Below are 15764 nucleotides of genomic sequence, written 5' to 3' on the forward strand. Positions count from 1 at the left end.
CACACACACTATGTATTACATTACAATACTCGCTATGGATTACATATAGATCCGAACATTTGCAGTGATTTAAGACTCATTTCCCACCAGCTTTGAAAGATACTTATAATCCCAGCTCTCCGGAGGCAGAGACATAGGAACACAAGTTTGAAGCCAGCTTGTTCTACAGAGTGAGTTCTAGGCCAGCTAAGGCTACTTAGTAGGACCAAGTCACCATGTCAAAAACGAAAAAAAGCAGGCTTAAGAAATGGCTCAGCAGTTAAGAGGATGTACTGCTTGAGGAGAGTTTGGTTCCCAACATACATAAGGTAGCTCACAACCACCTGTCAGCCCCAGGAGCATCTGACACCATTGGCCTTGTGGGCACTGTGTACAAACCCATACTCACATACACATAGTCAAATTTTTTAAAACAAGACAAATGAGCAATCATTTTCCTCCCCCATTATACTTTCCCATCCCCAGTATGTCAGAAGTACTCATGTCCAACATCAGTGACTACTTACTATTTACTGTACAATATATAGCATAACACTCTCTTAGGACAGAGAAAATATCTTCAGCAATATGATTCATTAACAGAAGGTCTTCTCCCATTTTTTTCTAGAGAAATCCATTCATGGTCAGTGCAATGGAAAAGCGTCAGACCAATGACTCTTTTCAACATGAGCTTGAAGATTTCATTAGAAAGCAGAGAGCCAGAGGATTACATCCAAGGATCTATTTCAGAAATACGGCAGAGGAATCTTTTCACCAAGAAAGAGACTGTGTCAGCCCGGGAGCTCCGATGCTGGGGCCACCTCTCTCATCCAGAAAACACCCCAGATCCTCTACTTCCTATGAAAGGCCGACAGTGGAAAACCTGGTACCTCACTGCAGACGAAGACTGGAATCTCTAAAACATCATCAGAAAAACCAGCCAGTCAGTCAAGATGGAAAGGAAAGGCCCCGTCACCAAGAGTGGGAAGGAGCCACCAGTGTGGAGCAAAGGACGCCCAAGAGGAAACACCACAGAGAGAGGGCTTCCCACAAAGAAGACAGAGGCCCCAGCAGAAGGAAGGCCTCCCCAGAGCCAGCGGGAACTGAGAAGTCCAAGCCCAGAAAGAGGACCCGCCACGATGGAAGAGACCCCACCAGAAGCAGGCGCCAGTCCCACAGAGAGAAGAAGGAGCCAGAGGAGAGGGATTTGTGGGATGAAGCCATCTTGGGCAGTTGCGACTGATGTTTGGGCATTTGGGGTCCCAAAAGTCAACAACTTGGTTCTATTGGTAAGGGTGGATCAAATACCTCAAAGCAATTAGATGTCAGTCTTCTGCCATGGTCCATTTACTCTACTGGTGTGGAGCGTTCAGATGGCTGACATCTCCCTGACCAGGGCTCACTTTCCGTTCTGTGGCTCGTTGTTGTCTCCAGTACCTCTACTCCCTATTGTTTCTGCCCCTGGACACTCTGGAAAATTCAGCCATTTTCTTACCATTGTTGCTACCATGGAAACCACGGGGGCAATACCTGCTGCCACCTTCGCCATTGCCACCATTTAGAAGCTACTCCTGTCATCCACTCCCTCTTCTCGTCACCACTCAGCCCCTCTGCTAGTGATAGAGAGCAAAAGAAGACGAGAGGGTTGTGATCTACACCAGTCAAGTCGCATACACACACCCCCCACCCCTCCACCCCCTACCCCCACCCCGCAGTCTTGGGCATGCTAGGCAAGAGTTCTCTCGCTGAGCTACATCTCATCCCCAATCACAAGCCTTCTTCTGACAGGCCACCAAGGGAAGTGCCCTGCCACCCATAGGCGGAGTCAAATTGGCTGCAGGGTTACCTAGCATTCACCAAGGTATATGGTGAGCAGAGATCTGCATGTGCTGTGTGAAGCAGTCATGGCAAGAATATCTGGGATTGAAGGCATTCACAGCCAGGCCCAGCCAAGAGAGAACTGGTTTTTTTTGTTCAAGATACATTCGCCAGATGCTATTAAACAAGAAAAGGTAATAGATGTACTTGCCAAAACATTTTGAATTTGTGTGAAGCAGAAGATTTTGCTCTAAAATCTACAAAAATTAGAATCTTGACAGTAAGCATTAGACACACACACACACACACACACACACACACAGAAAGACACAGAGTATCTGGTAGGATGGGCTCAGGACACAAGTACTGGGTGGGTAGAGGACAGTGAGGAGTCGACTAACCTTCACGGGGCGAGTGAGAGGGTAAAGGGGCTTGCCACTAAGCCTGGCTTACCTGAGTTTGAACCCTGGGACCCACACTGTAAAAGGAGAGAGCCAGCTCCTGCAATGTGCTGTTTTTATTATTTTATTTTTATTCAGAATGTTGTTTCATATGAGCCTTTTCCAGGAGATATTTGTAAAGGCAAGAAGCAGAGTGGGAAAACCACCTTTATCACTGTTAGCGTCCCTACCGGAGTTATCCAATTATTACCTGTTAAAACAGGACTTCCACACTAGTCTGGTTTCACTACTTGGCCTTTTAGTCTCCTCCAGCAGATGGCACTAGAAGGTCATTGTATAGTAGAGGCAGGACCAGGGGCTTTCTTCCCCTTTCCCTGGCTTGCCCTTTTCTTGGTAACAAAGATGGGGAGGTGTTGGGGCGTGTCCTACCTGTAGCCTGTGGGCCTCGGCAAATGTCTTTGTTGGTGGACTCTGGCTCAGTTCTAGCTGCAGAGTCTAATAAATCTCAGCGGTTGTGGAGAGGACCCTCAGCCTCCCCCACCCGTTGTACCCCCTCAGCCCCACCCGTGGAGCCCCAGGCCAGCCAACCGCCACCCTGCAGGTCACAGCCAGCCACCTGCTTGTGACTCTTGAGCTGGCAATGGTTCTTGTATTTGAATCTCAACGATACAAAGTGGAGATGTCGTCATTGAAATGTATTTCAAAGCATGTGCTTGTGGGCCTGGCGGATGGCTCAGTGGGTGAAAGCATTTGGTGCCAAGCCTGAGGACCTGAGGTCAATCCCTGGGTCCCGCATTGGTGGGTGGATGAGAACCAGGTCCCCCAAGTTGTTCTCTGACCTCCACATGTGACATGCACCTACACCCTGTACCCTCAACACAATAGATAAGCATAATACAGTTTTTAGAAACATGCATTCATTTTATCTTGGATTTCATCAATAAAATGTTGTGGATGTTTGTGTTGTAGTCTGTGATATCCTTGGCCATGACTCTTGCCCACAAAGCCCAAAATACGACGTGGCCCTTTACAGAAGGCCTTAGAGTCCTCTTGTACTCATTGGGTAATTACCCATTTTTTATTAGTTAGTTTTTTTTTTTATTTAATTTTCTCTGCTTAAATTACTGCTGTGGCTTTGATTTGGCCCTCACTGATAAAGTCCTACTACACAAACCATTTCTACCAGTTAAGAAGTCATAAACCAAATAGGAGAGTAAGGATTGCACCTGTTAATTTAGACAGTAAGTGCTGGCAAGGTGACTTGGCAGGCAAAACTCTCACTGTGCAAGAGTGAGGCCCTGAGTTCAAGTCCCCAGATCCCACATAAAGTTGGTGCAGTAACATGTACCTGTGACCCCAGAGTGAGGACCTGATTTCAAGTCCCCAGATCCCACATAAAGTCGGTGCAGAAGCATGTGCCTGTGACCCCAGAACTCCTATGAGGCAGGAGGCAGAGACAGAATTTTAAGAAAGGCTAGCTAGGCTGGCACATGCAGCAGTGAACCAGAGAGACCCTCTCTCAAGGTGAAGATGGATGCCTGAGATGGTCCTCTGACCTCCACATACTCCTGTGACACACACATGCCCTCCCACACGTTGTATAAACACGGGTTTTTTTGTTGTTGTTTTATCTGAATAGTGGCCTTGCAGTTATTTGCTGAAAATCTCTTGAGCCATACAGTTGTGATTTGGGCTACTACACATGACACACAAATTTTTAATGTAAAGTGAAATGTTTTAGTCTCTCATTTATTACATCCTGACTGCAGTTTCCCTCCCTCTACCTCCCTTCTCCCCCAGGTCCACCCTTCCTCGGCCTCCTCTCAGAAAAGAGCAGGCCTCCCAGGGATGTCAACCAAACAGTCATGACAAGCTACAATAGACCAGACACGTACCATCTCATCAAGGCTGTAAGAGGCAGCACAGTGTGAGTCCCACAGACAGGCAAGCGTCAGAGACAGCCGCTGCTCCCACTGTGAGAGTCGCATAAGAACACCAAGCTGCTCAGCTATGACACATGTGCAGAGGACCTAGGTCGGACCCCTACAGGCTCCCTGATATCTGCAAGCCCCCATGAGTCCTGGTCAATTGATTCTGTGAACCATGTTCTCCTGGTGTCTCTGATCCATCTTATTCCTCTGGTCCTTCCTCCCCCTCCTCCGCAGGATTCCCCGAGCTCTGCCTAATATTTGGCTAGGGGACTTTGCATCTGCTCTCATCAATTGCTGGATGAAGTCTCTCTGGTCTCTGAAGAGGATTCTGCTAGACTCTGGTCCCAGGCTGAAGGTTTGGTGGCTGGGTTGGTCCTAATCCCGCCACTTGAGGCCTTGCCTGGTTACAAAAGATGACCAGTTCAGACTCCGTGTCCCCCATTACTAGGAATCTTTGCTAAAGTTACTCTTTCAGATTCCATGGAGTTTTCTTTGCACTAGATTTCTGCCTCGCCCCCGAAATGCCCCCAATTCCAGGTGTTTCTCCCAGTATTTTCTCCCTGCCCCCAACACACACACATCTGATCCCTCCTGTTCCCAACCCCACCCACTTCCAGTCCACCAGAGAAATCTATTCTATTTCCCCTTTCCCAGGGAGATCCTTACACACACAAATTTTAAGCTATTGAATTCTAGTCATAGGTGTAGCCACTGAGATATGACAGTGAATGAAATAAACACAAATATTAAAAAGGAGGGAAGAAAGAAGAAATATGGAGGGAGACTTATAAGTTGGAACTTGATTCTGGACATCTATTGGAAGGAACAGGTAATATCTGTCACCCCTGGACCCATCTACTAAATGCCGGTATCCCTCTCTGCTTCCACAATAAGACAATCAACGCAGTCCATCATAATATAGAACATGCATCCTCCATGGAGTCCAGCTCACACCCGAAGTTCCAGACTCAATCCTTCAATTCACGTGTGCCACCACCGCCCGATATCTTTTCTAAATTCCTTAAAGAAAAACTTGACAATTTTCCAAATGACTCTGGTTAAGAACTGAAAATACCCAAAGGTTTGGGATATTTCTGTGTGTAGGTAAAATGAAAAAGGGGAACATGAGAAAAAATTGAATACTTTTAAATCCTGAGTCCTGGGATTAGAGATGTGTGCCAACTCCACCTGGCATGAAGAAACACTTCCACATTGTGTCCCTGTGGACACCCCAGCATGATGGCAAGACTGTCAATCACACCCCCGTGTATGAAGCCTGGGTGTCTGGGAGAAACAGGTCATGACTTTTTTTTGAGACAGGGTTTTTCTGTGTAGCTTTGGAGCCTGTCCTGAAACTCACTCTGTAGCCCAGGCTGGCCTTGAACTCACAGAGATTCGCCTGCCTCTGCCTCCCGAGTGCTGGGATTAAAGGCGTGTGCCACCACCGCCTGACTCAGGTCATGACTCTTAAGTGACATCTTTTGAGGCAGAACCCACTGCTCCTCACAAACGTCCCTTCGGCGAGGTGCAGGGTCAGCCACTCTAAATGGCGAAGGAGAAGGTTGCTCACCGGCCGGCAGTACCCTCCTCTGCTCCAAAGGGAAAGTCTCTTTGATGCTGCTACGGCCTTCATCCACTCTAGAACTTTCTGCAGCGCCTCTGATTTAAGCTTAGATCTCCCTTATATCCGAATTAACAGTTACTTTCTACTATGGTAAGCGTTACACTTCTTAATTTGTTTTTGGTTTTATTTGTTGTTTTTTGAGACAAGGTTTCCCTGTGTAGCTTTGACTGCCCTGGAACTCACTCTGTAGACCAGACTGGCCTCCATCTCACAGAGATCCACCTGCCTTTGCCTCCCAAGTGCTGGAAATAAAGATGTGTGCCACCACCACCCAGAAAACACTCCATTTCTTTCTGAGATGAATTTGCTTATGTCTTTATTATTTAAGTTTTTTTTTCTTTTCCAAGAGTTATCATGGTTAATCTTCTTTGACAGCTTGACTGGAGTGAGAGGTGCTTCTTCAGTAAAGCACAGCTCGGAGTGTCCGTCAACAGTTCCTGGAGAGGCTTGTCTCATGAGGACTCTGACCTAACAGATGGTTCCATCCATCGGTGGATTAAGGCGGCTGAGAATGCACCCTTGTGGGCTCCATCCCGCTCTGGTCCCTCCTATCAACTGCCCCACTATGCTTCTGGCCTTCCACGATGTGAGCTGTTCCACTCCACCGCAATGGACCGAGACTTCTCAAACCATAAACGATTCCTCCTGGACCAGTGAGATGGCTTGGCAGGTAAAGGTGCTTGCCGACAAACCTGACTAGTTGAACTCGATCCCCGGGGTCACAAAGTGGAAGGAGAGAACTAACTCCTGCAAGTTATCCTTTGACCTCCAAACTAGACAAATGCAAAACAACAAGAATGAATATTCCGCTTCCCAGATGTTGGTTCCAACAACAAAAGTAAGACAAGAGTCAAATGTCCTCTTAGAACGCAGCTCTGTGAAAGTCAAAATGACAGTGAATGGCCAGAGGCCCATAAACACCACCTAACATACCAGGCCTTTCCTCTTCCTGTATCAAACACAAGCTAAAATGCCAGAGCTTGGAGTATACAGATTAGAAAGTAATTGAGCGGGAAATCTGGAAACTGTTGGAGTGATTACATCCACAGCTGGATATGAAGGTTGAGGTGCTTAGGAGCTTTCCAGAAAGGTCCAGGCTAGCCTTGTCTAATCAAGAAGCACTTGGTGTGAGGGTAGCTGTTTTTAGCTGTGTCTCATATGATCTGAGCTGCCCAACTTATCCAGAGGGTTTCCACATCACTATCAGGATATCCTGCAGAGCATCCCTAAGCACCACACCTGGGTCTGGAGGGACATGCGGAGTAGTGTCCACAGCAGGAACTGAGAACAGAGGGTAGAGTTTGCTGGCTTCCCCAGACTGAGGGCTGAGACCACACGAGACTGTGGCAGTGGGGCCTCAAGGTGGCTGAAAAGGAAACTTCTAGAGATGAGCTCATCCTTATCCTCCTAGGGATCAAAAGAACCAGGACTAAAAATTTTGTCTTTATCCAGAATTGTAGCCAAGGTGGAGAGGCAGAAAGTAAGCAGGGGTGGAGAAACAGGATCTAGGACGAAGTGGGGGCTGGTTCCTGTGGCTGCCCATGCCTTCATACCTTGGATAGACACATGGCTGCATGCTTTGAGTAGACACATGCCTGTGTGCTTCAGGTAGACCTTGCCTGCATGTTTTGGGGAGACACATGCCTGCATGTTTTGGGGAGATATATGCCTGCTTTCTCTGGGGGGATACATGCCTGCATTCTCTGGCGATACACTTGCCTGCATTCTTTGGGGGGACACATGCCTGCATTCTCTAAGGAGACACATGCCTATATGTTTTGGGGAGACACATGCCTGCATTCTCTGGGGAGACACATGCCTGCCTTCTCTGGGGAGAAACATGCTTGCATTCTTTGGGGAGACACATGCTGCATGCCTTGGGTAGACACATGAATGCCTGCATGCTTTGGGTAGACACATGCCTGGGTGCCTTGAGTGGACACATGCCTGGGTGCTTTGGGGAGACATGTGTCCTAGGTCCCACTCCGGCTTTTCTACCTCATAGGTGGCTTAGGCTACAGGACCTGCTGAGGAATTTCTAGCAGATTTTTTTTTGCCTGGTTCTAATTCAGATGGGGTTCCCAGATTCACAGACAAGCAAGCCTAAATATCTGTATAAAATGGTATGAAGTTGCCAAACAGAGAGGCTAACTACAGATGCCCTTTTGGGGTATCCTCCAGGCAGGAGTGAGAAGGCTCAGACGAAAGACTGAAACACAGATAAACAGCAGAAAGGGGCTGAGGAAAGCCAAAACCAAAAGGCTACCGTGCAGGAGGCTTCTTTATCATGACAACTGCAGCTGCCTGGGTTGGGAATTAGCCTCTTTTCTCTCCTAGGGTAACTTGGTTTAGAACTTCAGCATGATTTGCTTGAGCATAAACCAATGACCTGCTTTCAACTTATCTAACAGAATGCTGAGTCATGAGTATTGATCAGGTATCAATATGCAGAACATTAAATAGTATGTAGCTAGAGTTTTCCTGCCTGGCCCACAGTCAGGACAAATCTCTCTCACCTGCCAGTCCCATGGCCGCTCAGACCCGACCAAGTAAACACAGAGACTTATATTGCTTACAAACTGTATGGCCGTGGTAGGCTTCTTACTAACTGTTCTTACAGCTTAAATTAATCCATTTCTATACATCTATACCTTGCCACGTGGCTCGTGGCTTACCGGCATCTTCACATGCTGTTTGTCATCGTGGCAGCTGGCAGTGTCTCTGACTCAGCCTTCCACTTCGCAGCTTTATTCTCCTCCTTGTCCTGCCTATACTTCCTGCCTAGCCACTGGCCAATCAGTGATTTATTTACTGACCAATCAGCAACACACTTGACATACAGACCATCCCACAGCAATAGTGAGACATGCTAAAGTGTGTATGCAACCACACATATCTTCATGTGTAATCACAGTGATGAACACAATCATGAATGCACGTGCACAAACACTGTGGCCTTGAATACAATGAGTCTGTTTCCTCATCAGCTCATTAATTTGTTAAATAAAAATCATAGGAGGTCATCGTTCTAGACTATGCTTTTGTACTGTGTGCTCTCCATCAGACTAAAAGTCTAAAAGAGGGCGTGTGGGGAGATGGCTCAGTCAGGAAGAGCTTGCCACACAAGCCTGAGGACCTGAGTTCAGTTCCAGCCCCCACATAGAAAACTGAGTGTGGACTCGCGCCTGAAAAGCTGAGGAAGTGGGGGCAGGAGAATCCTTGGGGCTTACTGACCAGCCAGTCTAGACAAATCTGAAAACTCCAGGTTCAGTGAGAGACCCTGTCTCAAAAGGTAAGGTGGAAATTGGTTGAGGAACACACCCAGTTATGACCTCTGACTCCTATGTGTACCTGCACACATGCATACATGTGTAGCTAGAGTTTTCCTGCCTGGCCCACAGTCAGGACAAATCTCTGTCACCCGCCAGTCCCACAGCCGCTCAAACCCAACCAAGTAAACACAGAGACTTATATTGATTACAAACTGTATGGCCGTGGCAGGCTTCTTGCTAACTGTTCTTCCAGCTTAAATTAATCCATTTCCATTAATCTATACCTTGCCACGTGGCTTGTGGCTTACCAGCATCTTCACATGCTGCTTGTCATCATGGCAGCTAGCAGTGTCTCTCTGACTCAGCCTTCCACTTCCCAGCTTTATTCTCCTCCTTGTCCCGCCTATACTTCCTGCCTAGCCACTGGCCAATCAGTGATTTATTTATTGACCAATCAGAGCAACACATTTGCCGTACAGAACATCCCACAACATACATGCAGAGGAACACACACATACACACATACACACCATCAAAGGAAAGTCACCATGCTAAAGTTCCACATCATCAAACCAATCCTAAGCCATTTATTTGACCTTTCAAGAAGCCAAAGAAACGAGAGGTGACTTCCAGATTCCCCCAGAGCTAACTTCAGTTCATGGTAATGATGGTTCCACTACCTTATCTCTTGCATTCTTTAATCATTACAAAAACAAAAAACAAAAACAAAAAACAGAACCCAACCCCCTCCAAAAAAAAAAAAAAGAAAAAGAAAAAAAACCAACCAACCTACCAAACAAAAGCCCCTGAAATGATCAAATGTTAGTCAGTCAGTTTTCCGTTATTCTATCCCCACCTTAGAAGGCAAGTGCCTTGGAATGGCCTGGGCCCGACTTGGTTCAGTTTCTTGATGGCTTTGGTTCTTCTCTGTCTAGAAAATTGGCCTCATCAGCTCAGTCCTTAGGAACTCTAATTCTGTTTTATGAACTGAAGTTTTGCTCCATTCTAGAATAGAAAATAAACCAACTAAGACCTTTAAACTAATGCCTGGCATAGTGATGCACATCTGTAATCCTAGCACTTGGCAGGAACAGATAGGAGGATCCGGAGGTCAAAGTCATCCTCAGCTGTGTGGTGAGTTCGAGGCCAGCCTAGGATGCATGAGATTATCTGAAAAGAAATAAGAATCTTAATTTATTATTTTCCTTTTCCTATTTTTGTGTATGTGGTGTATGTACATGTGTGTGTATCTGTATGTGTATGTCTGTGCATGTATTCACGTCTGCTGGCACACACGTGTGTTTGGGCATAGGCGGGGGCATGTGCACGTGGAAGCCTGAGACTGATGTCAGGAATCACCTTGAATTACTTGTGCACATTATTCATGGAGTCAGGGTCTCTCAATCAAACCCAGAGCTCACTGATATGGCTAGTCTTGTTAGGCAGCTTGCTCTGGGGATCCCATGTCTCCATGTCTCATCCGGCAATAGAGGTGGGCAGCCACACCCACTGGGCATTACACATATCTGGGGATCTGCACTCTGGTCCTCCTCACACTTGAGAGGCAAGTGCTTTAAAGACTGAGACATCTCCTTAGTCCCTACCAAACGTTATTTAAATTACTGTAATTTGGTCCAAATTGCCCAATTTTTCATAGTGTCTCTTTATTATTTGTCTATCCCACGAAGACTGTGTACTTCCTGCAGACAGAAGTTCCGTCTGCCTAGCTCCTGAATACCTGCCACTGCCTGGAATGTCTGGGGCCTGGAACAGTTACAGGGCAGTCAAGGACACATATGCTGTAACCACATGTGCTGCCACAGAGTAGAAAACAGAGCCTTACACAATGAGCCAGTGTCTGGAGCAGGTGCAGATTTCCGTCTTGCACACAGGCGCAGGGCACGGCACAGCTGCTCGAACAAGGGGGTGGATGGTGGTTGGTGGCTAGCCTCCTCTCTGCTCACTAGGTTAGAGCAAAGAGCTAAGACTGCCTGTGAAGCAGAGCTGAAGACATAGAGCTGCAGTACAAAGTCTTCCAGAACATGAGTTGATTTTAGACCAGCCTCTCAGAGAGTATTTTGAGCTATGTAAAATAACAGAACCTCATACGCACATACATATGTATTATTACTATAGATGTCTTGCTATAGATAGAGATGATGTAGCTAGGGATGGAGGTGACATTGGTACAGATAGGGAGATAAACAGAGATGATGTAATAGAGATAGACACATCTCCCACCAGCTGAGGCTCTGAGCACAACCTGATCCTTTAGGAAACATCAAGGACATTATCTTCACCTGCAGCACACACTGCCACATCTCCTTCCTTCTGTCCCTGCATGTGTGCAGAGATGAGAGATCAGACTGGATGCCAGAGCTACTGTGAGAAGTATTCGTGCGGGAATGTGTGTGCTGATTTAGACACAAAGGTGGTTGCTGAACGCAGTTGGAGAGATGGCTCAGCCGCTGAGAACACTGCCTGAGGTTTCAGAGGACTCTGGCTGTTTCCCAGAACCCACACGGTAACTCACAACCCTTTGCAACTCCAGTTCCAAGGGATCTAATGCCTGCTTCTGACCTCAGAGGACACTGCACACCCATGCATACGTTCAGGCAAACATCCACATACGTGAAAAAATAGCTGCTGCTGTACTATGAGCCACACCATAGCTTTGAGGTCAACATTTCTACTCCATCAAAATCTTTGCATCTCTTCCAAAGATAACTTGTAACATAGTTATTTAGTTTTGGTTTTATTGCTTGGGTTTTGGAGACAAGAGTGTCATGTATCCCAGGCTGGCATCAAATTCACTATGTATCCGAGGCTAGCCTTGAACCCTTGGTCCTCCTGTCTCCATCTCCCAAATTCTGGGATTACAGGTATGAGTTGTATTGACCAGCCTAGGTATTTAACCTTCTAAAAGTTGAAGTCAGAGAACCTGGACCTAAACAGTAAACATAAATAAAATAATATCTCCCCCCCTGGATACAGGAGGTCAGCAAACCTGTGCTCAAGTTACACAATGTAGAATCACCAGGAAAGTGAGTGTCTACAAGGGATTGTCTAGATAGGTTGACCTTGGGCACGAGGGATTGTCTAGATAGGTTGGCCTTGGGCATGAGGGATTGTCTAGATAGGTTGACCTTGGGCATGAGGGATTGTCTAGATAGGTTGACCTTGGGCATGAGGGATTGTCTAGATAGGTTGACCTTGGGCATGAGGGATTGTTTAGATAGGTTGGCCTTGGGCATGAGGGATTGTCTTAATTGGGGTGAGATAGAAAGACCCACCCTGAATGTGGGCAGTGCCATTTCATGGGCTGGGCCCTGGACTGAACGAGGAAGAGGGAGTGAGCATGGTGTTCATGTGTTCATTCATTGCATGTAGGATATTTTTTTCATATTTTCTTTTGAGACAAGGATATTACCATGTTGCACAAGTGGTTCTCAAACTTTAGGTACATCTCTTCTGGCTAAGCTCAAGTGTAGTAGAAAACTCTGGTCTATAAGTAATCATCCTTCCAGCCAGCCATCATGATTGACTCTGTGTGTGTGTGTGTGTGTGTGTGTGTGTGTGTGTGTGTGTGTGTGTGTGTGTGTGTGTATTCTTGTATAAGCTCTACTATTTAGCTATGCTCCCAGCCCAGGCCAGGACAGTTAGAATGCTCCAGCCTGACTGAAAGGGGTGGGTGAGCTAGTTCAACAGGTGAAGACCCTTACCACCTACTGTGAAGGCTGGTGACCTCTGCGAGCCTGGAGACACATATCACACACACACACACACACACACACACACACACACACACACACACACCCCACACAGGATTTTATTTGAACATTTTCTTTCTCTTTCTTACTTATTTTTATTCCATTTATCTGTATATTTGCGTGAGTTCCTGTGTGGCACGTGTCAGGGTCAGAAGACAACTTCCAGTTTGTGGGTTCTAGGAATCAAACTGAGACCATCCAGCTTAATAGCACCTTTACCTACTGATCCTTGCTGGATTTCTCTCTCTTCTCCTCCTTCAACAGGGTCCCACTGCGTGGCTCAGGCTGGCTTCAAACTTATGGAAATCCCTGCCTCTGCCTCCTGAATGTTGGGATTACAGGCAAAAGTTATAGTGTCTAGCTGAATAATTTCTTTTTAATAAAAGGCTTACTCTACATAGGGTCATGGTGTGAGCTAATAAAAGGACTTAGGTTTCCTAGTATAAAACTTAAAATTAGGGGCTGGAGATGGTTCAGCAGTTAAGAACACTGGCTGCTCTTCCAGAGGACCCGGGTTCAATTCCCAGCACCCACATGGCAGCTAACAACTGTCTGTCACTCTAGGATTTGACACCCTCACACAGACAAACATACAGGGGAAAACAGCAATGCACATAAAATAAAAATAAAGAAAGAAAATTTAAAAAAAAACCTTAAAATTATTGAGGCAGGCTCTCAATATGTAGTCCCGGCTGGCCTTAAACAGAAGATTCTCCTGCCTTGGTTTTCTAAGCGCTTGAGTCACAGACATGTGCCACCATACCCAGACTCAAGTCATTTTAAAAACCCTGCTTTTTGGTATTTACCTATTGGGGGTCCTTTTTTCTGGGGTAGTGATCGTGTTCATTTCACAAGTTAACATGAGACTGAGGCTAGTAAGATGAATTGGATCCCTCAGACCCCCTATTGAAATGAGAGAACTGACTCACACAAGCTGTGCTTTGACCTGAAGACACACACATAAATAAATGTAATCAGGCCGGGCGGTGGTGGCGCACGCCTTTAATCCCAGCACTTGGGAGGCAGAGGCAGGCAGATCTCTGTGAGTTCAAGGCCAGCCTGGGCTAGAGAGCAAGATCCAGGAAAGGCACAAAGCTACACAGAGAAACCCTGTCTCGAAAAACCAAAAAAAAAAAAAAAAAAAAAAACCAAAAAAAAGAAGAAGAAGCTAAAATGATGTAAAGGAATCTTATGTACATTTGATGAGGTTGCCAACTGAGACACACAGAGGGGTAAAGGCTATAGTGAGCATGTGGCTAGAGATAAGAGCAGCCTTTCTGCTTGAATATTTTACTCCTAGGAATTATGGGAGATTCTGTATCAGCCTCTGGCTTTTGGAACAAACTGGAATATATGCCTTGGACAATGGTACACTTTGTAATAGAATAACCAAAATAATGTATCAAAGTTAGGCAGGGATTTATAAAACTTGAAGAAAAAGGCTGATGTTATTCTGGATTTGTGGGTGCTCTATAGAGGATAGTGTTGTACTACTTACTGCTTTTGAATCTTACAGAACAATTAAGAATTAAATACTAACAAGAAGACAATATAGCCTAGCCAGAGTAGTATACACCTATGTGTAGCTTGAAGTTTTCCTGTGTTCTGCCTGACCTGCATTCAGGACAAATCTCTCTCACCTGCAGTCCTACAGCTGCTTATACAATAATCACTCAGAAACTTATATTAATTATAACTGCTTGGCCATGTGCTCAGGCTTATTATTGACTAGCTCTTACACTTAAATTACCCCATAATTCTTATCTATGTTTAGCTATGTGGCTTGATACCTTTTCTCAGTCTGCCTTCACATCTTGCTTCCTCTGTGTCTGCCTGGCAACTCCTGACTCAGCCTTCCTCTTCCCGGAATTCTCCTTGTCTGCTTATCCTGCCTATACTTCCTGCCTGGCTACTGGCCAATCAGCATTTTATTTATCAACTAATTGGAGCAACACATATTCACAGCAACAGAATGACATCATCCATCATTTCCCCTTTTCTTGCTATTCAAAAGGAAGGTTTTAACTTCAACATAGTAAAATTTCATATAACAAAATAGTTATCAAGCAAGACTTATAATATCTAGTCTATCTGTATTTGGCAAAATTAAAGAAGATATCCTATCTATCCTGTATTTGTGAGTCTAAGGTTTCATATCTACCTTATCCCTTATCATAAACAAGGAAAACCATAATTATAACTATCTGGTCTTCAACTACATCAAAGACCCCAGAAGGACATAATACTATCTAAGTAAACAGGAAGAGCATTGTAAGCAACTTCCAAAAATCTAGAATGACAGAGACAGCTGGCTACCTGGACAGTTACCCACAGTTCTTCTGCAATGTTGGGGTATCCATTCTTCAACCTATAGGCCTAGAGTCTCTCAGTTGCTTCTTTCTGTGTACTGTAGAATGTCTGGCAATTTCTTCTGTGAAGCAGGAATGAAGCAGGAACCTGAAGGACCATCTCACCTTGCAAAGTTCAGTAGTCACCTTCCTATGAGCCCTGAACGTCCAGTTTAGACAACATATTATCAAGTAGTCATCGCAAGGGCACTTTTTTGCCCAGTGGCTAACTTTTACCACAAAGAAAGTAAACTCCATAATGAGTTTCTTCAATGCCCATTATCTTCTTTGAAGTAGTTGGTGCTGCCAGGAGCAGATGTGTCTCATTGTCCAGAAAAATCTAAGTTTTTTAAAACATTTTCAATGCCATATTCTGTAGGTCTTTTAAGTGTTTGAAGATTACCTACCTAATTAAATTATATCTATGTATATCTAGAAAACTTAACATGACTATAAGTTTGACTATCTTAGAAGATTAATTATTAATCTGTCTTAATTAATTAATTTCTTAATTATCTATTACAATTTAAATGAGTTACATAAACATAATACCTTAAACAAGAGTAGAAATATACATACAGTATAACAAAGTTAACTTCAAATTTGTATCAATAAACTAAA

At 45.2% G+C, this 15764-nt stretch overlaps 1 protein-coding gene across 1 annotated transcript; it reads left to right on the plus strand.

Annotated features, from left to right (window-relative positions):
• Nucleotides 1-631: 631 nt before the first annotated feature.
• On the plus strand, nucleotides 632-1643 carry LOC128100150 (zinc finger matrin-type protein 1-like). The gene has a single exon (XM_052722296.1). It carries the CDS (start codon nucleotides 632-634, stop codon nucleotides 1220-1222), a length of 591 nt encoding a protein of 196 aa, XP_052578256.1. The 3' UTR covers nucleotides 1223-1643.
• Nucleotides 1644-15764: the final 14121 nt, after the last annotated feature.

This window comes from Peromyscus californicus, unplaced genomic scaffold (assembly GCF_007827085.1).
Source record: "Peromyscus californicus insignis strain IS unplaced genomic scaffold, ASM782708v3 Scaffold_6__1_contigs__length_162567912, whole genome shotgun sequence".
Taxonomy (NCBI): Eukaryota; Metazoa; Chordata; class Mammalia; order Rodentia; family Cricetidae; genus Peromyscus; species Peromyscus californicus.